The sequence below is a fragment of the Elephantulus edwardii genome, unplaced genomic scaffold (genome assembly GCF_000299155.1).
Source record: "Elephantulus edwardii isolate Elephantulus edwardi_28Jun2011 unplaced genomic scaffold, EleEdw1.0 scaffold00533, whole genome shotgun sequence".
Taxonomy (NCBI): domain Eukaryota; kingdom Metazoa; phylum Chordata; class Mammalia; order Macroscelidea; family Macroscelididae; genus Elephantulus; species Elephantulus edwardii.
The window spans coordinates 150,374-177,390 of record NW_006400283.1 but is presented as its reverse complement, the minus strand read 5'-3'; the positions used below and the strand labels follow the sequence as shown (position 1 = coordinate 177,390).

The window sequence follows — 27,017 nt, the reverse complement described above, 5'->3', positions numbered from 1 at the left end:
CCCTCTACCCATCAAATTGTGCAACCCTATGATTACCCTCCTAACTATTCTCACTACTATGCTCCTATCCTTCCCCCTTAGATCCTCATACATGTTTTACTAGTTATCTTTCAATTTCTAAAATGAAAGTCTTATAGTGAATTAGTACACTTAGCTGAAAGCTCTCCAGTCCCTCCCAAGTTAGTGATTTACAAAATCATTGTTCTTACATGCTGTGTAGTATTTCATTGTGTGAATATACCATAATTTCTCAATCCATTCAATTGTGGCTGGACATTTGGCCTATTTCCATGTTCTTATGAGAAACGCAAGCTATACACATGGATTTCACCTGATGGTATGTATGGGAATCACATCTATGCAAAGAACCACTAGAGAAGCTCAGTATCAGCTGTGAAAACTAGACCTGGTGCTGACTATAGAACAGAGATCACCAACTACTCATAGCAAGTTTAAGGTGAAGCTAAGGAAAGTCAAATCAAGCCCACAGGAACCAAAATATGACCTTGAGTCTCTCCCATCTGAATTTCAGAACCATCTCAGAAACAGGTTTGAGGCTTTGAACACTAATGAGTTATAACCAGATGAGTTATGGGAAAATATCAAGAACATCATCCAAGAAGAGTGCAAAAGGTCATTGCAAAGATGGAGGAGGAAGAAAAAATGGATGTCAGAAGAGACTCTGAATATTGCACTACAGCGCCAAAAAGCCAAAGCAGAAGGAACAAATCAAGACATTAAGGAGCTAAACAGGAGATTTCAAAAGGCTGCAAGACAAGACAAAGTATTAAAATGAAATGTGCAAATAGCTGGAGACAGAAAATCAAAGAGGCTGTACTTGCTCAGCATTTCTCAAGCTCAAGGAACTGAAGAGGAAATTCAAGCCTCGAGTTGCAATACTTAAGGATGCTTTGGGCAGAAAATTGAGTGATCCTGAAAGTATTAAAAAAAAGACAAAAAGATGGAAAGAGTATGCAGAGTCGTTATAACCAAAAGGAATTGGCAGAAACAGAAGAATTTAATGAAACAACATATGAACAAGAGCCTATGGTGATGAAGGAAGAAATTCAGTCTGCTTTGAAAGAACTGGCTAAGAATAAGGCCACAGGAATTGATGGTATACCAATTGACATATTTCAACTAAAAGATACTGCCTTAGATATGCTCACCAAGTTGTGCCAAGAAATCTGGAGAAACTTGGCCAACTGACTGGAAGAGATCTATATTTGTTCCCATTTCAAAGAAATGTGATCCCACAGAGTGTGGAAATTATCAAACAATATCATTAATATCACAGGCAAAAGATTTTTCTGAAGATTACCAAAAACGACTGGAACAGCTCATCAACAGAGAATTATCAGAAATGCAGGCTGGGTTTAGACAGGGCCGTGATACTAGGGATATTGTAGATAATGTTAGATGGATCTTGGCTAAAAGCAAGGAGTACCAAAATATGTCTGTGTTTCATTGATTACGCAAAGCCATTTGACTGTATGGATCATAACAAACTGTGGCTAACTCTGAGAAGAACGGGAATCCCAGAGCACTTGATCGTGCTAAGGTAAAACCTTTACTTGGGCCAGGTGGCAGTCATCGGAATAGAGCAAGGAAACACAGCATGGATCAAAATTGGAAAGGGTTGTATCCTGTCTCCTTACCTTTTCAGTTTTTATGCAGTACAGGTTATCTGGGAGGCTGGGCTCTATGAGGAGAAATGTGACACCAGGATTGGAAGAAGAATCATCAACAATCTGCATTATGCAGATGACATAGCCTTGCTGGCTGAAAAGAGAACTTGAAGCACTTGCTGTGGAAGGGCAGAGACTGCAGTCTTCAATATGGTTTGAGACTCAATATCAAGAAAACAAAGATTCTCACCACTGGGCCGATTGGCAGCATCATAATGGATGGTGAAAAGATTGAGATTGTTCACAGTTTTAGTTTGTTTGGATCCACAGTCAACACTCTTGGCACCAGCAGCCAGGTAATTAAAAGATGCATTGCAATGAGAAAGTGTACAGTTAGAGACTTCTCTAAAGTGCTGGAGTGCAAAAATGTCAGTCTGGACACTAATGGGCGCCTAATACATGCCATTGTCTTTGCAATCACTTGCTATGCATTGGAGAGCTAGACAATGACTAGGGATGATAGAAGAATTGATGTCTTTGACCTGTGGTGCTAGGGAAGAGTACTGAATATACCATTGACTGCTAGGAAAACAAACAGTTTTGTCCTGGAGAGGGTGAAGCCAGGCTGCTCCTTGGAGGCAAGGATTCTGAAGCTTCATCTGACATACTTTGGACATGTTGCAAGGAGGGACCAGTCCTTAAAGAGAGATATCGTGCTTGGGAGGGTGAAGGGACAGCGCAGGAGAGGAAGACCCTCAGTGAGATGGATTGATTCAGTGACTGGGGTAATGGGGGTAGGTGTGTTGGCGATGGTGAGAATGGCACAGGATAGAGCAGAGTTTAGGGCTGTTGTACATAGGGTCGCTATGAGTTGCAGGCAACTCGACAGCACATAACAAAAACAACATGATGGTAAATAATATTGCTATGAACTTTGGTGTAAAAGTTTCTGTTTGTGTCTCAGTTCTCATTTTCTCAGGGTATTCCAAGCAGTGAAGTAGCTGGGTCATATGTAATTTCTTTTTTTTAAATTATTTCATATTTGTTTGCATACGACATTCATATACATTGTATTTCACACTTTCTTTTTTATTATTAATTTTAATGAACGTTTACAGAGAATTTGGATTTTCATTCATTTATTATTGCACTTTTCTTCCTGCCTACCCCCTCCCCCAGTACACCCTTCTCTTTGAAAAGTAAAAGAAAAATTCTTTCATTGTTATACAATCCCTCCCCCCAAGTCAACTCCACTATGCAGCCTTCGTTCATGGGCACCTGCCATGACAATAATACTTAATCGTATATCCCTTTTAAACAATTCTTTCCCTCATCTGTTTCAATGCAGTATACATAATTTATCCCATCTTTCTCAATCTCTCCCCAACCCTGATCTCAGTCGTGTTTTACAACAGTGGCACTATGCAGTATTTGTCTTTTTCTGACTGATATATTTCTTTCAGCATAATGTCCTCCAGGGTCACTCATTTTGTATATTTCATGAGTTCCTTGTTTTTCAATGCAGTATAGTACTCCACTGTGTGAATATACCACAACTTCTCTATCAATTCATTTGCTGATAGGCACTTAGGTTGTTTCCAACTCTTTGCTATTGTGCACAAAGCTGCAATAAACATGGGTGTGCATATATCTGTTTGGATGGTGGTTATGGTTTCTTTGGAGTATATACTCAGTAGTTAAATTGCTGAGTTAAATGGTATTTCTATTTGTAACTTTTTGGAAAAGTGCCATAATGCCTTCCATAGTGGTTGCACCATTTTACACTCCTACCGACAATGAATAAGAGTTCCAGTTTCTCCACAGCCTCGCCAGCATTTGTTGTTTGCTGTTTTGTTAAATTTTGCTATTCTGACTGGGGTGAGATGATATCTCATAGCTTTGATTTGCATCTCTTTTAGAGCTAGGGATGTTGAACATTTGTTCATGTGTTTGCCATCTGAATGTCTTCTTGGTGAAGTGTCTGTTCAGATCCTGTGCCCAGTTTTTAACTGGGTTATTTACCTTTATCTAGTTGTGGTGCTTGAGTATTTTACAGATTCTAGATTGTTGTTGTTATGTGCCATCGAGTCATTTGCGACTCATAACAACCCTATGTACAAGAACTCTAAATGCCATTCTATCTTGTGCCAACCTAGCCATCTCAAACACACTCATTCCCACGACTCCAGTCGCAGACTCGATCCATCTCATCGAAGGTCTTCCACTCCTTCACCGCCCCTCTGCTCTGCCAAACATGATGTCCCTCTCCAAGGACCAGTCATCCCTCCTTGCAACATGCCCAAAGTATGTCAGACGAAGCCTCAGTGTCCTTGCCTCCAATGAGCATTCTGACTTCACCTTCTCCAGGACAAACTTGTTTGTTCTCTTAGCAGTCCATGGTATATTCAACTTTCTTCTCCAGCACCACAGCTCAAAGGCATCAATTATCTTTCTATCATTCCTAGTCACTGTCCAACTCTGATGCATAGCACATAATTGTGAAGACTATAGCCCAGATAAGGCGCACCTTAGGCTCCAGCCTGAAGTCATTGCTCTTCAATACTCTTGAGAGGTACCTCACAGCTGACTTTCCCAATGCAATTCTTCTCTTGATTTCCTGTCTACTGTTACCAAGAGTGTTGACTGTGGAGCCAAGCAAACCAAAACTGTTAACTATCTCAGTCTCTTTACCATCCATCCTGATGCTGCCAATTGGCCCAGTGGTGATAATCTTTGTTCTCTTGATGTTGAGCTTCAATCCATATAGGAGGCTGCAGTCCTTGACCTTCTGCAGCAAGCACTTCAGGTGCTCCTCGGTTTCAGCAAGCAGGGTTGTGTCATCCGCATAACACAAGTTGTTGATGACTTTTCCGCCTATCCTGATGTCACATTCCTCCTCATACAGCCCAGTGTCTTGGATGATTTGTTCTGCATATAGACTGAAAAGGTATGGAGACAGAATACATCCCTGATGGACCCCCTTCCTGATTTTGAGCCTGATTTTGCTCTGTTCCGATGACTGCCTCTTGGTCCAAGTATAGGCTTCGCATTAGCACAATGAAATGTTCTGGGATTCCCATTCTTCTCAGTCAGCCACAGCTTGTTGTGATCCACACAGTCAAAAGCCTTTGCATAGTCAATGAAGCACAGATAGACATTCTTCTAATATTCTTTGCTTTCTGCCAAGATCCACCTAACATTAATTATAATATCCCTAGTATCATGACCTCTTCTAAATCCAGCTTGCACATCTGGCAGTTCTCTGTTGACATATTTTTCCAAACATTTTTGGATAATTTTAGATATAGGACTCTTATTTGACATGCATGACCAAATAATTTTTCTCAGTCTATGGCTTCCCTTTTTCCCCTATTGCTTTCTGAGGATACATCAAACTTTCTTCCAGAGTGATTATACCATATCTGAACCCCACCAACAGTGTTTAAGAGTTCCTATCTCTCTACATACCCTCTAATATGTATTACTTGCTGTCCTGTTAAACTTTGCCACTACTGCTAGGGTGAGATGGCATCTGATTTTTTTTTATTTGCATCTCTCTTATTGCCAGTGATTTTGAGCATTTCTTCACATTAGCCATCTGTATATTTCCCTCTCTGAAACATCTTTCCATGTCTTTTGCCCGTTTTGTAATAGTTTCAATCTTTTTCTTGTAGAAGTCCTGTAAGATTCTGTAAATTTTTGTTATGAGACCCTTATCTAAAATGGTACTGGCAAATATTTTCCTCCCAGTTAGTAGATTTTCTTTTCTTTTCACTCCATCGGATATAATCCTCAGGATTTAATCTTTAGAAGGTTCCATTCATCAATTTTATCCTCTTCAGATTGTGTGTTTCTGGCTGTATTCGGAAGTCTCTTTTTAACATAGACTAGGTTATCTAGGCTATTGAAGCTTGATCACAAGTTTATCTCTTATGAACTTTATGTTTTACTCCTAGATCTATGATCCATGTTAATTTTTTTATACTGCATAGGATGTGGATCCTGTTTCAGCTTCCTGAAAGTAGCAGTACGGTTTTGCCAACACTATTTTTTGAAGAGGTTGTGATTTTTCCTTTTGATAAATTTTATTTCCTTGTCAAATATAAGTTGACTATAGACACCTGGGTTCATTTCTGAGTTCTATATTCTGTTCCATTTATCTATGTGCCTGTTGTTGTACCAGTAACATACTGATTTGGTTACCACTGCTGTGTAGTAGGTTTTGAGGTCAAGGAGTGCTATGTTGCCCACATCAAATTTTCTTTTCAGTAGTGCTTTGCTTATTTGGGATCTCTTTCCTATCCAAATAAATTTTGCAATTTCTTTCAATCTCTTTAAAAAACGAATTTAGTATCTGTATTGTGATTGTGTTGAACATGTACATTGTTTTTGGAAGGATTGTAATTTTCACGATATTGGGTTTTTCCTATCCATAAACAAGGAACATTTCCTGTTTATTTAGGGTTTTTTATTGTGTCTTGTAGAGAGATTCTGTAGTTTTCTTTCTACAGATTTTTCTTATCTAGTTAGGTTTTTATAGATCTCTTCCAGTCAGTTAGCCAAGTGGTTGTTCTCCAGATTTCTTGACACAACTTGGTGAGCACATCCAGGGTAGCATCTGTTAGCTGAAATATGTCAATTGGTATACCATCTATTCCTGGGGCCTTATATTTTGCTATTTCCTCCAAAGCAGCTTGAACTTCTTCCTTCATCACCATAGGCTCTTGTTCATGTGTTGTTTCATTAAATTCTGTGTCTGCTAATTCATTTGATATAATGACTCAGTATAGTCTTTCCATCTTCTTTTAATACTTCCTGGATCATTTAATATTCTTCCTAAAGCATCCTTGATTATAGCAACTCAAGGTTTGAATTTGTTCTTCAGTTCCTTGAGCTTAAGAAATTCTGAGCGAGTTTGGCCCTTTTGATTTTCTGACTCTATCTCCTTGCACATTTCATTGTAATATGTTACTTTGTCATCCCGCGCTGCCTTTTGAAATCTTCTGTTCAGCTTTTTAGTATTGTGATTTCTTCCTTGTGCTTTGGCTTCTCTATGCTCCAGTGCAATAATCAGAGTTTCTTCTGACATCTATTTTGGTATTTTCTTCCTCCTCTGTCTTTGTAATGAATGTTTGCACACTTCTTGGATGATACCCTTGGTATCCTCCCACAACTCATCTGGTCTTTGCTCATTCATGTTCAAGGCCTCAAACCTGTTCCTGAGATGGTTCTGAAATTCAGGAGGGATAGACTCCAAATCATATTTTGTTTCCCGTGGATTCGATTTAATTTTCCTCAGCTTTAGCTTGAACTTGCGTATGAGTAGTTGATGGTCTGTTACAGTCAGCTCCTGGCCTAGTTTTCACAGCTGATATTGAGCTTCTCCAGCTGTTCTCTCTGTAGATGTAATCAATCTGATTCCTATGCATACCATCAGGTGCGATCCATGTGTACAGCCTGCGTAAATGTCTCTTAAAAAATCTGTTTGCATTGAATAAGTCATTGATTGTGCAAAGTTCAATCATTCTCTCTCCAGCTCCATTTCTGTCACCAAGTCCATGTTTTCCAACTACTGAATCTGCTTCTCTGTTCCTAACTTTTGCATTCCAGTCACCCCATTATTATCAATGCATCTTAATTGCATGTTCAATCGATCTCCGACTCTAAAAGTTGGTAGAAATATTCTATTTCCTCTTCTTTGGCTCTGTTTGTTGGTGCATATATCTGAATGATAGTGGTATTCACTGGACTTTCTTATATGCATATGGATATTATCCTGTCACTCATGATATTGTACTTCAAGATGTATCTAGAAATGACTTTTCTAACTATTAAAGCAACCCCATTTTTCCTCACCTTTTCATCTCTGGAGTAATATATGATTATCAGACTCAAAATGCCTCATGCCAGTCCATCTCATGTCACCAATGTCAATATTTATGTGTTCCATTTCATCCTTAACAGTTTCTAATTTTTCTACATTCATGGTTCTCACATTCCATGTTCCAGTCACTAGTGTCTGCTTACAACTATTCCTCTTCCTTTGTATTTCCATACTCAGTTGCTCTTTCTGTCATTCTACGTGTGTTCTGTTGTACATAGGGTTTTCAGAGGCCTGCTATTTCAGACATGGATGGCCAATCCTTCTTCTTAGTGTATCTTAAACTGAATGATCAGATTTAGAGAAGTATTCAACAGACAAGCATTTTACAGAAAAAGTGAAAATATATCTCTTATTGTGGAATTAACCATTAGTTTCAGTGTTGTCCTGCCTTTGGCACAAGTGTATTGACCCACTTATTTCCTTGCTCCATCATTCATCAAGATACCCATCCACTTCTACCCACTCCCTTCAGCCTCTGTCTCCCATTGTCCAGCCCTTTATCTAAACCAGCTGCTCCTTGGAGGCAAGGATTCTGAGGCTTCATCTGACATACTTTAGTCATGTTGTAAGGAGAGACCACTCCTTGGAGAAGGACATCATGCTTGGAAGGGTGGAAGGCAGGTGCAGGACGGGAAGGCCTTTTAGGAGGTGGATTGATTGGACTGGTGTAATTGGGATCTGTGTGTCAGAGACAGTGCAATTGGCACAGGACAGAGTAGAGTTTAGGGCTGTTGTACATAGGGTCGCTATGAGTCGCAAACGACGGCACATAATAGAAAGTTAGGTTCACTCCTAAATATCTCAGTTTGTAGTTGGCTATTGTTAATGGTCCTCCAAATTTCCTGGCATAGACCAGTAAATGCATCCAAAGGTATATGTGTTAATTGATACAAGTCAATTGGTGTCCCACTGATTCCTGAACCATATTTTTTGCCAATGCCTTCAATGTAGCTACTACTTCCTCTTTCATTACCATTGGCTCCTGTTCAAATGGTATTTCCTGAAACTTTTCAGTGTCAATCAATTTTTTTCTTGTACAGTGACTCTGTGTATTTCATCCATTTTCTTTTAATGCTTTCTGGGTCACACAATACAGTAACCATAGTATCTTTCAGCATTGTGACATGAGACCTAAATTTGTTTTTCAGTTCTTTCATCTTGAAAAATGCAGAATGATATTTGTCCTTTTTATTTTCCAACTCCAGCTCTTTGCACATTCCATTATAATATTTTGCTTTGTCTGGCCAGCAGGTTGGAAGAGGTCTATATTTGTTTCTATCCCCAAGAATTAATGCCTTTGAGTTGTGGTGTTGGAGAAGAGCACTGAACATTCCATGGACAGCCAAGAAAACAAATAGATATGTCTTGGAGAGGGTGCAGCCAGAATGCTCTTTAGAAGCAAGAATGGTGAGGTTTCACCCAACGTACTTTGGATATATTTCTAGGAGGTGCTATTTCTTGGAGAAGGACATTATTCTGGGAAGGGTGGAGGGTCAGTGAAGGAGAGGAAGACCCTCACCAGGTGGATTTACAAGGTTACTGCTACAATGAGCTCTTGTGTGTCAGGAAGTGTGAGGATGGCACAAGACAGAAAGGGTTTCAGATCTTCTGTTCGTAGGGCCACTATGAGTCGTACTTGACTCGTTGGCACCTAAAAACAACACTAACACACTGTAAATGGTATTCCTTTCTTGCTTTCCTTCTCTGAATTATCTTTGTTACTGTACAGGAATCCCACTGATTTTTTTTATATTAATCTTATATCCTTCCACTCTACTAAATTGGTCTACTAGCTGTAACAGGGTTTGGGTTTTTGTTTTTTGGGGTTTTTTTGTTTTCTTTTTTTTTTTATTTCGTTGAGTCATTGGAGTTTTCTGTGTACACTATCATATTAACTGCTTATAGTGAGAGTTTGACCATCTCTTTATCGATATGATGCCTCTTATTTTCTTCTCTTGTCTTATTGCCCTAGTAAGCACTTCCAATACAATATTGATCAGAAGTGGTGATAGTGGGCATTCCTTGTCTGGACCCTGTTTGCAAAGTAAATGCTTTTAGTCTTTCTCCATTAAGAATGATAGTCATTGGAGTTTTCTGTGTACGCTATCATATTAACTGCTTATAGTGAGAGTTTGACCATCTCTTTATCGATATGATGCCTCTTATTTTCTTCTCTTGTCTTATTGCCCTAGCAAGCACTTCCAATACAATATTGATCAGAAGTGGTGATAGTGGGCATTCCTTGTCTGGACCCTGTTTGCAAAGTAAATGCTTTTAGTCTTTCTCCATTAAGAATGATGCTGGATCTTTGTTTTGCATATATGCTTCTTACAATGTTGAGGGGATTCCCTTCTATTCAAGTTTTGCTGAGTGTCTTTATCAGGAAGGGGTGTTGACTTTTGTCAAATACCTTTTCTGAATCTGTTGCTAAGATCTTAAAGTTCTTGTTATTTGCTTTATGAATATGGTGAATTGCATTTATTGTTTTTCCTATGTTGAACCATCCTTGGATATGTGTTATGAATCTCACTTGGTCATGATTAATTACTATTTTGATGTGCTTTTGAAATCTCTTGGCTAGGATTTTGAAAAAGATTTTTGTATCTATATTCATAAGAGATAGTTATCTGTAGTTTTATTTCTTGGTAATATCTTTACCTAGTTTTTGTGTTAGTGTTATGATTACTTTATAAAATGTCTCTGGGAGTGTTCCTTCTTTTTATATATTTTTAAAAATACTTTAAGTAGAATTGGTGATAGATCTTCTCTGAATGTTTGGTATAATTCAGTTGTGAAGCCTTCTGGTCCAAGATTTTCTTATGGGGAAGTCTTTTTTTATGACCTTTTCAATTTCTTATTTTGTGATGGGTATGTTCAAGTGTTCTACATCTGTCCTTTTAAATATGGGTAAAACATGAGGTTCAAGGAATTCATTCCTTTTCTTTGTTGTTGGAACAGCCAATACAATACTGGAAATAAATGAGAAGCATGAAAATGCAATCAAAACGATCAAGACAGAAATGGCAGAACTGTCCAATATGCTGATGAGACAAAAATGTAGAACTGAAGAGATGGAACAGAAAGTTAATTATCTGAAAAACAAGAGCCTCACTGGAAACATGCCAGAAGAAATATTAGAGATGAAACTTAAAAAAAAAAAGTGGTTCAAATCCTCCAGGTGCTCTGCTGGAGAAGAAGGGGCAATCTCCTCCTGTACCAGTCAGATCCGATTTGACGGTACACACACAAAATATAAGGAAGTAAATTTTTTTTTAAAAAAGAAGAAAACATTAGAATCATGTAGGATGACATCAGAAGGAACAACATATGTATGACTGGAATTCCAGAATATGGGAATGACTGAGAAGTCACTTAGAAAATTGAGCTTAAGAAATCACACATGATAAAGCTAGACAGCTGTGTTCAAGCCAAAGTACCTGTAGTATTGGTGCTCCTGGGACAGGACAACAGGATGGAGGCATCTGTTATAGTCTCCACATGGCAGGCCAGTCTAGTCTAGTGCACATGCATGCTTGTGTTGTGTGGCAGGTCGTGCCATGCAACTGATTTTGCCTTATTTCTCTTGATTAAAACCTTGTTTCTTCTTTTATATTATCAGACATTGTTTTAGTAAGTATATAAGAATGTGATTTCTCACAAATTCTTTTCATACTAACTTCATTACACATTATAAGTAATCTTGCAATCACTAAACCTAGTAATGCTGCCCACTTCTCATTCACTAAGGGAAGGGTATACATCAAGGATATGTCCTATCTTCATATCTTTTCAACTTAGATGTGGAACAGATTATCTGGGAGGCTGGGTTCTATCAGGAGAAATGTGGCATCAAAATTGGAGTAAGATTCAACAACAATCTGCGTTATGCAGATGACACAACCCTGTTTACTAAAACTGAGGAGTACCTGACGTGCTTGCTGCAGAAGGTATGAGCTGCAGCCTTTAATATAGATTAAAGCTCAATATCAAGAAAACAAAGATTCTTACCACTAGGATGATTGATAGCATCATGATAGATGATGAAAAGATTGAGATTGTTAAGAGCTTCAGTTTGCTTGGCTCCATACTGTACACTTGTAGTACCTGCAGCTAGGAAATTAAAAGACAAATTGTACTGGGAAAAGTCTGCTGTCAGAGACCTTTCCAAAGTACTGAAGAGCAGCAGTGTCAGACTGGATACTAAAGTGTGCCTGATACAGGTCATGGTCTTTACAATTACTTTCTATGCATCAGAAACTTGGACAATGATTAGGGATGATAGAAGGAAAATGGATGTTTTTGAGCTGTGGTGCTGGAGAAGAGTGTTGAATATACAATGGACTGCTAAGAAAACAAACAGGTTCATCCCAGAGAGGATTAAACCAAGCTTCTCTTAGAGGCAAGGATTCTGAAACTTCGTCTGACATATTTTGGACATGTTGCAAGGTGGGATCAGTCCTTGGAGAGGGACATCATGCTTGGGAGGGTGGAGGGAGAGGAAGACCCTTGATAAGATGGATTGATTCAGTGACTGGGATAATGGGCATAGGTATGTCAGAGACAATAAGATTGGCACAGGATAGAGCAAGGTTTAGGGCTGTTGTACATAGTCACAGGCAACTCAATGGCACATGACAACAAAAAAAAACAAGGCTTCTCTGAGCAGGGAAGGTAAGTTTTTGTATCTTTATAAAATACACTTTTTCTCTCTTCAAATTCCCTTTTCTACTCTAGTACATACAGCTTTATTGGCACATTATTAACAGATTAAAAATAATATTGGAAAGCTGAACAATTACTAAGGATCACAAAAGAATTGATACCTATGTATTATTGTGCTGGAGAATAGTCTTGAACATGCCTTGGACTGCCAAGAAAACAAATAGATATGTCTTAGTGAAGGTAAAACCAAGTTTCTCCTCGGAAGTCAGTATTTTGAAACTGGATCTCACATATTTTGGATACGTGACTAAGAGAGACTGGTCCTTGGAAAAGAAAAATCATGCTTGGGAGCATGGAGTGACAACATAGGAGAGGAAGACCCTGATGAGATGTATTGATACAGTGACTGGGGCAATGGAGGTTTGTGTGTTGGAATTAGTGAGACTGGCTTAGTACAGGACAGGGTTCAGAGTGACAGGACATGGGTGACAGGTGACTCAATTGCACATAACAACAATGAAAACAAGGCTCATGTGTGAAGTAGTTGGATTCTGAATGGTACTTTCTTCTTGTTTTGGTTGAGGGTTGGGTGTGGACTGTTTGTTTGTTTGGTAGTTTTGGTTTTTTTCCCCCCACAATCTTCTGTGAACTGATTAGATTTTCTGGATTTGTCTAACAATGAGCTGTGGACTGGAAGCCTCTTGTTAAGAGCCAGTTAGTACCTTGTGGGTGGGCCTGTATATATAAAAGTTCGTTGGGCCCTTGGGCCTACAGCTCATGGGCCTGATGTTAATTGTGTTTGGAATGAACATTCTTCTAAGTGGTACAGCACTGGTCTGTTAATTTGCTTTACTGAGGTAACTTGGGGTTGCTGTGATACAGAACACTGTGCTACTGGTATGTCAAATGCCATAAAGATTGTTCATGGTGGACAGTGTTTGGTGGAGCTCACAGATGAAGAAAAGTTTGAAAGCAGAAGCAGAATCAACTTTCTAAACAACATGCCTCTGGAACCTCCATGTACTTAGATAAAGTACAATAGGTATAGAACAAAGTTCAAGTCTTTTGCTCACAGGTTCTCTATGAGTTGTGCTTGACTCAATGGCACTTAACAACAACAACAGTAATAGTGTATTGACTGAGTGACCAGGATAATGGGGGAAGGTGTGTCAAAGACAATAAGGTTGTCTCAGGGTAGAGTAGGGTTTAGAGCAGTTGCACATAGGATCTCAATGAGTCATAAATGACTTGACATTGTATAACAACAATATATATTTTGCCAAGATAATGTCTACATCATTTTACAGTTTACCAGACTAAGTTATTTCTCATTGGTAGCATTATTATGTATTCTTAATCTATTGTTTAGTGGTAAGAAACTGCTCTGCAATCTCAAAGGCAAACAGTTTGAATCCACCAGCTGTTCTGCAGAAGAATGGCCAGTCTCTTCCTGTATGATTAACTGCCTCCGAAAACCCACTGGAGGGTCAGCTATGGATCAGCTCAAACTTGATAATACTCAACAACAATTACAAAAACAATAATATTTCCATAGATTCTAATGCTCTCTTATTTCTCTAATCTGTTCTGTTCACCACAATAACTGATTTCATCTGATATTTTTCTTGCTATACTACATTAAATTTATCCTTTATTGCTCATAAAATAAATGGAAAAAAGTCATCTTTGCAGGTAAGTTCTTCAGGCATAACATTTTACTACTTTTATTTCTCATCTTTTTTCATAGTTCTGTTAATCACCTTTAAATTTCTTATTACTAGTAGCACCACTGGTCTGATAGGCAGCATCATGATGGCTGGTGAAGAGATGAGGATTGTTCACAGCTTTAGTTTGCTTGGCTCTATAGTCAACACTCTTGGCACCAGCAGCCAGGAAATTAAACAACGTAGTGCTATGGGAAAGTCTGTGGTTAGAGACCTCTCTAAAATACTGAAGTGCAACGATGTCACTCTGGAGACTACGGTGTGCCTAATACATTCTATGGTCTTTGCAATTACTTACTATGCATCAGAGAGTTGGACAATGACTAGGGATGATAGAAGGAGAATTGATTCTTTTGAGCTGTGGTGCTGGAGAAGAGTATTGAATATACCGTGGACTGCTAAGAAAACAAACAGGTTCATCCTAGAGAGGGTTAAACCAGGCTGTTCCTTGGAGGCAAGGATTCTGAAGCTTTGTCTGACATACTTTGGACATGTTGCAAGGAGGGACCAGTCCTTCGAGAGAGACGTCATGCCAGGGAGGGTGGAGGGACAGTACAGGATGGGAAGACCCTCAATGAGATGGCTGCATTCAGTGTCTGGAGTAATGGGGGTAAGGGTGCCAAAGACAGTTTGATTGGCACAGGATAGGGCAGAGTTTAGGGCTGTTGTATATAAGGTCCCTATGAGTCACAGGTAACTCAACAGCACATAACCACAACAGTAGCCCCAATTCTGTTTCCACCTTTTTTTAAACTTTTTTCTTGTTGTCATTTTAACAGATATTCACAGAAATATTGGGTTTTCCTTCATTTATTGTTGAACTTCTTGCCTCCTCTTTTGTTCCCCTCCTTTGGTCTACTTTTTGTAATGCATCTATTGTTCCACATTGCTGTCATAAATACAATGTCTAGTTATATATCCCTTTCAAATAGTTATTTTCCTCATCTGTTCCAGTAGAGTGTTCATTATGTATCCACTCTTCTCCCGTTTCTGTCTGCATTGTCTAAATTGTAAGTGATTTCCACAATACCACTCCTATCAGAAAACTATACAAATCATTCATACTTATCTGCTTTTCATTTTGCAGTATCTTTATATCCTTCATTATGATCAAAAATAGATAATTTTAATGAGGGTTTCTTCAGAAATTATTACAGGAAAATAATAAATTATCAATATATGTCATAGATACTAGTTTCTTCAGAGACCATACTGTAGATTTTTTTTTTTTTGCAGCTACCTTAATGAAACCAAAACAAACATGGTGTATTACTATAAAGTATGTTGTATGGATTATAGTGATTATTATGTTTATTTCTTCAATAGGTAAGTAGCTTAATTTACAAATTTTCTATGATTCTTTTTGTTCATAGTGCCCAAATGTTTATAATGTCAAAATTTAAGAGGGATCTCTCATTTATAGAGCTATAAAAGGATTTGTAGATATTTGTCCTCTGCTTTCTCCCAGTTTGTCAGATTTTTCCGTATTTCTTATTTCTATTTAAAAAATACTCTCAGTTTCATGATAGACCTATTTTCTTGATGTAGAAGTTTTTGACTCCTTAAAATAAAATACTTTAAAATTTAAAGATGATCATCAGCCAGTTATCAATAGTAACAGTTTTTTTAATTGCCATTGCAAGTAATATTTCTGAAATAATGGAATCAATATCTTGCAGAATAGAACTAATCCATAGAATTTTCTTGGCTGTAGTGTTTGTGGAGAAAGACGGAAGATATTCCATGGTACCTCTTAAAGGTTTTGAACCATAAACCTTTAATAGTCGCACACTAACTGTTATCACCACCCAAGACCAAAACAAATCTACTCCATCCAGTCAATTTTGACTCTTGGAAACCCTCTACTAGGTTGCCCAAGCTGTAAATTTTTGGTAGGATACTGCCACATAGATTCAAACAGTCACTTAGCAGCCAAATTAATACACTACACCACTCAGGTCCTTTTTAAAATACTTTATTCTTTGATTTTTTTACATTCAATTGTTATGAGAAAATGGCACAGAAATGTTCCTAAAAATTAATTTTCAAGATAGTAGTACAGAGGCCTAAGTGAATAAATAACTTTTGACAAGTATGAATGCCATGTCTATGAGTTTGATTCTTATCTGTTACTCTAGCATCTGATATTTTAACTACCATACATTATTGCCTTATAATAACAATAATTCTTCATTGTTATATTTGGGATTGGAAATGACTGTTTTGTGAAATGTTTACTTATTCCTATTACCTTATGCTAAAAAAGGAAAAGAGCGGATCAAATCCACCAGATGCTCAGCTGGAAAAAGAGGTGCAATCTCCTCCGGCACCAGTTAGATCCAATTTGATGGTACACACACACAAAAATAGTAAAATAAAATAATAAAATGAAACACATTTTTAAGAAAAGGAAAAGAATGACTCAATGAATTTTGCAAGATTTATAAAAATAAAAATTGTCATGCTTTTAAGTGTTCTGTTTTTTTTAAAAGAAGCCAAAGATAAATATTAATTCTAAGTATGGAAATCCAAACTTTATACCAAATGTTATATGAAAACCCTTGTTCAGGAATTGAAGGATTTCTCTTGTGGCAGATCACAGAAAATGAGCTGTTTGTTCACTGCAGACAGGAGACAGCTAGGGGCCATCTACAGAGGAAGTGTTACTACCTGTGAAATACTTCCTGAGCTAGAGCATTAGGTTGATAATGGAGAAAAATTCGGCTTCATTTACAAGGAATTCCTTTTATGATTTGGTTCCCCTGATTATCAATAAATACACAGAGAAACATGACTTGGGGTCTTCAGTCAAGACCTGATGGCCCCCTGTTTTATGCTCTCTGCTCTAGCTCATTCCTAGCTCTATGTCTCATTATCAATAATGATAAAATTATTTTACCCTCAGTCTGCAACATCTGAGAGTAAAGAAAGTGTGGTAAAGCATAAACTGCTCAATTACTTGAGAGAAAAAGAAATTAGACTCCTTAATCTTCATATAAACAAACATAAAGTCCTCCAACCTTAGTAATGAAAAGTAAAATTGAGTCAACAGGAAGTACAGAAATAATTTTAAACTATCCTAAATTATAATTTCTTTCTCTTAACAGTATTGTTTTCCAGACTAAAATGTCCAAAAATTCCTGCTTGTTCTGGAGACTGGAGGGGATTTGGAGAGAAATGCTTTTATTTTTCTGCGGATACCAGTAATTGGTCAAACAGTAGAAGATATTGTAATTCACATGGATCAGAACTAGCTCAGATTGACACACAAAAGGATATGGTAATTACAGGGGAAGTTGCTAAGCATGTCAGAAATTGAGTTTGTACAAAGAGAATAAAATTGATAACAGTTAATAGTATGTAATTCTTTCTTAAGCATTATACTTATAATAATGCATGTAATCTTGAACTTCTGTTTATGAAATTGTTGTTGTTGTGAGGTGTGGTTGAGTATGACTCATAATGATCTTATGAACAACAGCTCTGGACCCTTTCCTATCCTGAACCATCTTCACAATCTTTAATATTTTCAGGCCCATTGCAGCAGTCACTATGTCAATCCATTTGGTTGAGGTTCTTCCTCTCTTTTTCTGACCCTCCACCTTTCCAAGCATGATGCCCCCTCCTAAGGGGCAGGATAGCCTCTCCTAAGCAAAGTATGTGAGAAGCAGCCTTATCACTTTTGCCTCTGAAGAGCACTTGAAATGCCCCATCTCAAAGACATATGTCTTGAGATAGGTACAGTCAAATCTCATTGCGGATGAGTGGATTCCAACTCACAGTAACCCTTCTTTGCAGTGCTGAGACTGCCCATCTTTTTCCCACATACCCACTGGTCGGTTTGAACCTCCCATGTTTTGCAAACTATGAATTATCTATACAACTCTCTATTGTTTATGTCACCTGTGCTCCAGCAGGTTTTCAGGGACATGAAAAATCACAGGAAGAGATTGCCTATCTTTCTCCACTGGGTCACAGGGCCACTGGTGAATTCTAACTGGCAGAGAGGCTTCACCTTTGCGTTAGCAGCAAAACTCTCTGTGAACTATGCCATCGGAGCTTTTTACCGATGTAGTTGCTGTTATTATTTGTGATTGAGTCATAACTGACTCATAGGTGAGCCTACAGTGGATTTTCAGAGGCTGTAAATCACATGTAATTGCTCATTTTTTTCTCCAGAGCAGCTGGTAGATTGGAACCACTTATCTTTAGGCTGACAGTGCAACTCTACTCATTAGTCCTTTATAAACATAATGTTGTTGTTATGTGCTGTCAACTCACTTGCAACTCATAGTGACCCTATGTACAACATCCCTAAACTCTGCTCTGTCCTGTGCCAATCGCACTGTCTGCGACACACCCACCCCTATTACACCAGTCACTGAATCAATCCACCTCATAGAGGGTGTTCCCCTCCTGTACTGTCTCTTCACCCTATCAAGCATGATGTCCCTCTCCAAGGATAGGTCCCTCCTTACAGCATGTCCAAAGTATGTTAGACAGAGCCACAGAATCCTTGCCTCCAGGGAGCTGCTTGGTTTAACCCTTTCCAGGATGAATCTGTTTGTTTTCCTAGCAGTCCATGGTACCCTCAATACTCTTCTCCAACACCACAGCTCAAAGGCATCAATTCTCCTTCTATCCTCCCTAGTCATTGTCCAACTCTCTGATGCATAACAAGTGATAACAAAGATCATGGCCTGTATCAGATGCACCTTAGTCTCCAGAGAGACACCATTGCTTTTCAGTACTTTGGAGAAGTCCCTAACAGCAGAATTTCCCATCTCAATACGTCTTTTAATTTCCCGGCTGCTGGTGCCGAGAGTGTTGACTGTGGAGCAAGCAAACTAAAGCTATGAACAATCTCAATTTCTTCACCATCCATCCTGATGCTGCCAATTGGTCCAATGGTAAGAATCTTTGTCTTCTTTACATTGAGCCTCAAACCATATTGGAGGCTGCAGTCCTTGACCTTCTGCAGCAAGCACTTCAGGTTCTCCTCAGTTTCAGCAAGCAGGGTTGTGTCATCTAAATAACGCAGATTGTTGATGAATTGTCCACCAATCCTGACACCACACTTCTTCTCATAGAGCCCAGTCTCCCAGATAATCTGCTCTGCATATAGGTTGAAAAGGTGTGGAGACAGGACACATCCCTGGGGTACACCCTTCCTAATTTTGAACCATGTAGTGTGTCCTTGCTCTGTTCTGATGACTGCATCTTGGTTCAAGTATAGGTTTTTCATTAGCACGATCAAGTGTTCTGGTATTCCGAATCTTCTCAGAGTCAGCCACAGTTTGTTATGATCCACACAAACGCCTTTGCATACTCAATGAAACACAGATATACATTCCTGCTTTCAGCTAAGATCCATCTAACATTAGCTACAATATCCCTAGTATCATGACACCTTCTAAACCCAGCCTGGACTTCTGGCAATTCTCTGCTGATGTGCTGTTCCAGTCATTTTTGGATAATCTTCAGTAGAATCTTGCTCACATGTGAAATCAATGATAATTTTCTATAGTTTCCACACTCTGTTGGGTCACCCTTCTTTGGGATGGGAACAAATATAGATCTCTTCCAGTCAGTTGGTCAAGTGGCTGTTCTCCAGATTTCTTGGCACAACTTGGTGAGCACGTCCAGGGCAGCATCTGTTAGCTGAAATATGTCAATTGGTATACAATCTATTCTGGGGGGCCTTATTTTTTGCTATTTCCTTCAAAGCAGCTTCAACGTCTTCCTTCATCACCATAGGCTCTTGCTCGTATATTGTTTCATTAAATTCTTCTGTGTCTGCATTTTGATATAGTGGCTCATTATAATTTCTTTCCATCTTCTTTTAATACTTCCTGGACCATTTAATATTCTGCCTAAAGCATCCTTGATTATAGCAACTCAAGGTTTAAATTTGTTCTTCAGTTACTTGAGCTTAAGAAATGCTGAAGTCTTAATAAAGATCTGTTAATACCCCTAACCTCAAGATTAAAATCTTGCATAAAAAAAAGAAATGCTGAGTTCAGCCCTTTTGTTTTTCTGACTCCCAACTCCTTGCACATTTCATTATAATATTTTACATTGTCATCCTGTGCTGCCTTTTGAAATCTTCTATTCAACTCTTTAGTGTCTTGAATTCTTCCTTGTGCTTTGGCTTCTCTGCGCTCCAGTGCCATTTTCAGAGTCTCTTCTGACATCGATTTTAGTCTTCTCTTCCTCTTCTGGCTTTGTAATAACCATTTGCGCTCTTGCCGGATGATGCCCTTGATATCCTCCCACAACTCATCTGGTCTTCACTCATTAGTGTTCAAGGCCTCAAACCTGTTCCTGAGATGGTTCTGAAATTCAGAAATTTGAAATTCAAAGTCATATTTTTGTTACCGTGAATCTGGTGTAATTTCCCTCAGCTTAAGCTTGAACTTGCATATGAGTTGGTGGTCTGTTCCACAATCAGCTCCTGGTCTAGTTTTCACAGCTGATATTGAGCTTCTCCAGTGGTTCTTTCCACATATGTAATCAATCTGACTCCTATGCATACCATCAGGTGAAATCTATGTATGTAACCTGTGTTTATGTCTCTTAAAAAATGTATTTGCAATGAATAAGTCATTGATTGTGCAAAATTAAATCATTCTCTCTCCAGCTCCATTTCTGTCATGGAGTCCATGTTTCCCAACTACTGAATCTTCTTCTCTGTTCCCAACTTTTGCATCCCAGTCACCCATTATTATCAATGCATCTTGATTGCATGTTCGATCGATCTCTGACTGTAAAAGTTGGTAAAAGTCTTCTATTTCCTTTTCCTTGGCTCTGGTTGTTGATGCATATTGTATTCACTGGCCTTCCTTGTATGCATTTGCATATTATCCTGTCACTCACAATATTGTACTTCAAGATGGATCTAGAAATGACTTTCTTAACTATGAAATCAACTCCATTTTTCCTCTCCTTTTCATCTCCAGAGTAATATACCATTTCATTCCTCAGGTCATAAACATAATAGTGTCCCTAATTTAAAGGTGAGTAAAGTGAGGCTCAGGAATATTATGTAGCCTAACATCACATAGCAATAAATTATCAAGCTGATATGTGCATTCAAGTCATGAGTCCATGTTAATAACCACTGAAGAAAATTTGTGCATAGTAAAATATCATCACTAAATATTCTTCTGTTGTCTAATTTATTGTTTTCAATGTTATTACGTTTACATACTACCAAAAATAACCTAGAAAATAATTAAATTATAATTAAAAATAGTTTTGGAATTAGATATGAGGATGTAATAGACATGTGTAGGTACTTTGAAAAGTAAGACAATAATTGGAAGTAAAAGAGAGCAAAGAAAGAACACCTTGTACTGTAGGCAGAATTAAAAACAAATTTGTGCCTTTTGTATAGGAAACCTAACATAATTGATGTTTTTGACTAATAACAAGAAGTCAATAAGAGAAACATGAAGCCCATTACTTAGTTCTCTCTTTCTCCAGAAATCTTATTTATTAAAAAGTTTTCTTTTATGTTTGATTGTATGAGAAAGTACAGAACAGCAAGAGCATTCTTATTGTGGTACCTACTCAAAAGAGCATAGAGAGCTCTGGTGACTTAGTAAGGAGTTTCACTAGCACCCCAAAGGCAGACAGTTCAAAAGCACCAGCTTTTAAAAAGACCTACATTAGTTCTTGTTTTCACTAACCAAAACAAACTCAAAGAAGGTTTTTGGTTTTATGAAAAGGGTTGAAAACAGTTCTCAGTGTGGATTTTGTAGTGATGTGATGCAGAATGCCTCCTAAGCAGCAAGATTGGCACTTCTTGGAGAATTAACTACATTCAGGACCTAAGCATCAAATAATCAGTGTTATTTTAGACTTTATAGGGATATTATATCTAATGTTAGGTGGATCTTGGCTGAAAGCATGGTACCAGAGGTATATCTATCTGTGTTTTATTGACTACGCAAAGGCATTTTACTGTGTGGATCACACAAACTGTGGCTGACTCTGACAAGAATAGGAATACCAGAACATTTGATTATACTTTTGCAAAAAACTATACTTGGACTAGGAGGCAGTCAGAACAGAGCAAGGAAACACTACATGGTTCAAATGGGGATGGGTGTACAACAGCGAAGTGTTTTATGTCTAAACCTTTTCTCCCCTTCTCTTTCCTTCCCTTCCCTTCCCTCCCCTCCCCTCCCTTCACTTCCTTTCCTTTCCTATATTCAGAGCTTTGCTTTTCAGTGCTGCATAACATTCCATTGTGTGAATATACCACAGCTTTTCTATCCATTCGTTTGTTGATGGACACAGGTGATTTTGCAATTGAGAACAAAGCAGCAATAAACATGGGTGTGCGTATATCTACCAATTCTGTTTTCTTTAGGGTATATTCAGTAGTGGAATTGCTGGGTCAAATGAGATTTCTAGTTCCAACTTTTTGAGAAAGAACCATACTGCCTTCCATAGTGGTTGTACTCCCACCAACAGTGAATAAGGTTTCCAGGTTCTCCACAACCTCATAAGCATTTTTTGTTTGCTGCTCTATTGTATTTTGCTAGTCTTACTGGGGTGAGATGATATCTCATAGTTGTTTTGATTTGCATCTCTCTTAGAACTAGGGATAGTGATCATTTCTTCATGTGTTTGTTTGTCATCTGAATGTCTTCTTTGGTGAAGTGTCTGTTCATATCCTGTGCCCATTTTCCATTTGGGTTGTTTACTTTTATCTTCTTGTTGTGCTCGAATATTTTATAAATTCTAGATATAAGTCCCTTATCAGACATGTCATTATCAAATACTCATTTACATTCTATGGCTTCCCTTTTTACCCTGTTGGAAAAGTTTTGCATGTGCATAGGGATTTGTTTCTTAGAAGGTCTCATTCATCAATTTTACTCTCTCCTGTTTGTAGGTTTTTCAGGATGCTTGGAAGACTGTTTATGTTGTGGATCAGTGCTTCTAGGGTTCTTCTGAGCTTTTCACTAATGAAGTTTATAGTCCTTGGTTTTAGTCCTATATCTTTGATCTACTTTCAGTTGGTTTTTGTGTATGGTGTGAGGTATGAGTCTTGTTTGAGTTTTCTGTAGATAGTTTTCCAATTTTGCCAACACCATGTCTTAAAAAAGGCTGTTGTTTCCCCATTTAACTGATTTCATATCTGTGTCAAAAATCAGTTGACCATAGGTAGATGTGCTGATTTCTGGGTTCTCAATTCTATTCCACATCTCATTGCACCAGTACCATGCTTTCTTGACACCCATGGTAGTGTAGTAGGATTCGAAATCGGGAGTGAGATGCCTCCTACCTTGATTCTCTTTTTAAGGAGTGCTTTGCTTACTTGGGGTCTCTTTCCATTCCAAATGAAATTAGAAATTGCCTTTTCCATCTTGTTGAGGAATGGAATTGGTATTTGTATTGGAATTGCATTGAATGTGTAGATTGCCTTTGGTACGATTGTCATTTTCAAAATATTGAGTCTTCCTAACCATGAGCAAGGGATATCCTTCCATTTCTCCAGGTCTCTTTTTGTTTCTTGCAATAATGTTTTGTAATTTTCTTAGAATAGATACTTTATGTTTCTAGTTAGATTTACTCCCAAGTATTTAATCTTGTGGTTAGCTATTATTAGTGATGGGTATTGTTTTTCTTATGTTGAACCATCCTTGCATACCTTTTATGAATCTCACTTCGTCATGGTGAATTATATTTTGATTTGTCATTGGATTCTATTGACCAGAATTTTATTCAGGCTTTTTGCATCTATGTTTATGAGAGATACTGGCCTATAGTTTTCTATTTTGGTGGTGTCTTTACCTGACTTTGGTATCAAGGATACGTTTGGTTCATAGAATGAGTACGGGAGAACTCCACCTTTTTCTATTTTCTGTAAGAGTTTATATAGAATTGGTCACTGTTTTTCTTGGAAAGTTTAATAAAATTCCCTTGTAAAACCATCTGGTCCAGGGCTTTTTTTTTTTTTCCGCTGGAAGTTGTTGGGGTTTTTTTTTTGTTGTTGTTTGTTTGTTTTTTTACCTTTTCAATTTCTTCTTTTGTAATGAGTCTGTTCATGTATTTAATTTAGGCTTGTGTCAGTTTAGGTAGTTTGTGATTTTCTAGTATTGTCCATTTTCTCTAAGTTTTCATATTTGTTTGAGTATAGTTTTTCATAATTTTCCATTGTTAACCTTTTTATTTTAGTTGTTTTTATTATGATATTGCCTGTTTCATCTCTTATTTGGATTATTTATGTCTTTTCCTTTGTTAGTTTTGTTAATGTTTTGTTGATTTTATTGACCTTGTCAAAGAACTAACTCATGGTTTTCTTGATGGTTTCACTTGTTTTTCTGTTTTCTATTTCATTTCTTTCTGCCCTAATTTTTATAATTTCAGCTTTTTTTCCAAGGGTGTCAGGTTTTCTTGTTGGTTTTTTTTTTTTTCAATTTGTTGGAGATGTTGGGTTAGAGAGTCAATGGTAAATTTTTCCTGCCTTTTGATGTGTTTGCTAATTGCTATAAATTGACCTCTGATAATGGCTTTGGCTGTAAACCTTTTCAATCTAAATACAGAACTGATTATCTGGGAGGCTGGACTCTATGAGGAGAAATGTGACATCAGGATTGGAGGAAAAGTCATCAACAATCTACTTTATGCAAATGACACAACCCTGTTTGTTGAAACTGAGGAGGAGCTGAAGTGCTTGCTGCAGAAGATCAAGAACTACAGTCTTTGATGTGGATTGAAGCTCAACATTAAGAAAACAAAGTTTCTCATCACTGGGCTGATTGGCAGTAGCATGATAGATTGTGAGGAGATTGAGATTGTTAACAGCTATAGTTTGTTTGGCTTCACAATCAATACTGTTGGTACTAGCAGCCAGGAAATTAAAAGACGAATTGCACTGTGAAAATCTGCTATCAGGGACCTTTCCAAAATAGTGAAGAGCAACGATATCAGTCTGAAGACTAAGGAGCACCTAATCCAGGCCAGAGTCTTTACAATTACTTGCCATGCATCAAAAAGCTGGATAATAACTAAGGATGATAGAAGTAAAATTGGTGCTTTTGAGCTTTGGTGCTGGAGAAGAGTATTGAATATATCATGGACAGCTAGGACAACAAAGAGATTCATCCTAGAGAGAGTGAGACCAGGCTGCTTCTTGAAGGCAAGGATTCTGAAGCTTCATTTGACCTACTTTGGACATGTTGCATAGAGGAACCAGTCCTTGCAGAGGGACATCATGCTTAAAAGGGTGGAGAGATAGATAGCACAAGAGAGGAGGAGCAACATCAATGAAATGGATTGATTCTGTGAGTGAGGTAATGGGGTAGGTGTGTTGGAGACAATAAAATCAGCACAAGATAGTGCAGGGTTTAGGGCTGTTGTACTTTGAGTTGCTATAAGTCGCAGGTGACTTGATGGCACATAACACAAAAACAACATGATATTTTACATAATTTGTTTGGCTGTTTTTTTAGATTTGTTATTGTTATGTGTCGTCAAGTCACCTGCGACTCATAGCAATCCTATGTACAATTGTTCTGAAGCCTGCTGTGTCCTGAGCCAGTCTTATTGATTCCAACACACAACCCCCATGACTCAGGTTACTGTATCAATCCATCTTATCCAGGGTTGTCTTCTTCTGTGTTATCCCTTCACCTTTCTGAGCTTGATGTCCTTCTTTAAGAACTGGTCACTCCTGGCTGCATGCTGACTACTCAAAACCTATTATATAAATTAGTGATTATTCCTTCATTATTTTTTGCCATTTTGTATTATGAAAGATTTCATAGTGGGAAAACTTAACAGCACTCTTTCTTCCTATACAAGCATTGTAGTTGTTGTTATGTGCCATGGAGTCATTTTTGACTCATAGCAACCCTATGTACAATGGCCCTGGATGACCAGTTTTGCATATAGATTGAAAAAAGTATGGAGAAAGAATACATCCCTGGTGTACATAATTCCCAATTTTGAATCATACAGTTTCTACTTTTTCTGTTCTGACAGCCTCATAGTCCAAGTATAGGTTTTTGCATAAGCACAATCAAAAGTTCTGGGATTCCCACTCTTGTCAGAGTCAGCCACAGTTTGTTGTGAACCACACAGCCAAATGCTTTTGCATAGTCAATGAAACACAGATAGACATTTCTCTGGTACTCTATCCTTTCAGCCAAGATTCATCTAACATTAGCTATAATATCCTTAATACCATGGCCTCTTCTAAACAGAGCCTGCATATATGGCAATTCTCTGTTGACATACTGCTCTAGTCATTTTTTGGAAAATTTTCAGCAGAATCTTACTTGCAAGTGATAATATCAAACCCATTGTCAACAAGTGACTTTTAATTTAAAGTGATCCTCTACCGATTTTCAAAGCTGTACACTTTTATGGAAGATTTCCTATCTTTCTCTTATAACCTGGTTAATGGGTTTGAACTGCCAAGTTTTGAGTTTCTCACAATACAATCATGATTCACCAAATCATAAAAGAGGTGTGGTTGGTGTAATAAGCATGCTTATTAATGTGCTTTAAAATATTAAATAATGGATGATTCCCTGTGCTTTGTGGAAGGAATTTTTGAAGAGCCACACAGGAACTTCTATGCACTGGATTGGATTGAACAAGGAACCAGAGAATTCTTGGAAGTGGACAAATGGAACAATATTCAATTACTGGTATGTTTTCAATTCAGCTGAAAAAAATTTATTCTTGTTTCATATTCTTTAAAAAGATATTTGAATCATTTTGAGTTATAATTTTTCAAGCAAATCTTTCTATTGTCTTATATGTAGTTACCTTTCTCATTCTCCACTCTGTGTCATATGCTCATTCACTCTGAAGTATACACACTCTAGTTGAATCAATTTTACTCATAGTAAGCTTTGATCAGCTTTCTAAGGCAGGACATCTTCACAGGAGAAGTCCTCTGGAGAAAAAAAGATATATACTTTAGATTTGCAGCACAACATGGAAAAGACCACACATAGGCTAAAAGATCTCATCTTGATCCTATTAAATGAGAAATAGAGTTTTTATTATTATTATTATTAAATTTTATTAGTTTCAATGAACATACACAGGGATTCTGGGCTTTCACTCCTTCATTGCCGCACCATTCTCTCC

The 27,017-nt window shown here is 37.8% G+C and overlaps 1 protein-coding gene across 1 annotated transcript in view; it reads left to right on the top strand.

Annotated features, from left to right (window-relative positions):
* CLEC2A (C-type lectin domain family 2, member A) overlaps positions 1–27,017 on the top strand; it is a 42,549-nt gene that overhangs the window by 11,888 nt on the left and 3,644 nt on the right. The window contains exons 2-3 of the mRNA XM_006903198.1: positions 17,006–17,178; positions 26,466–26,569. Coding sequence (XP_006903260.1) covers positions 17,006–17,178; positions 26,466–26,569 — 277 coding nt within the window. The remainder of the gene's footprint in view (positions 1–17,005; positions 17,179–26,465; positions 26,570–27,017) is intronic.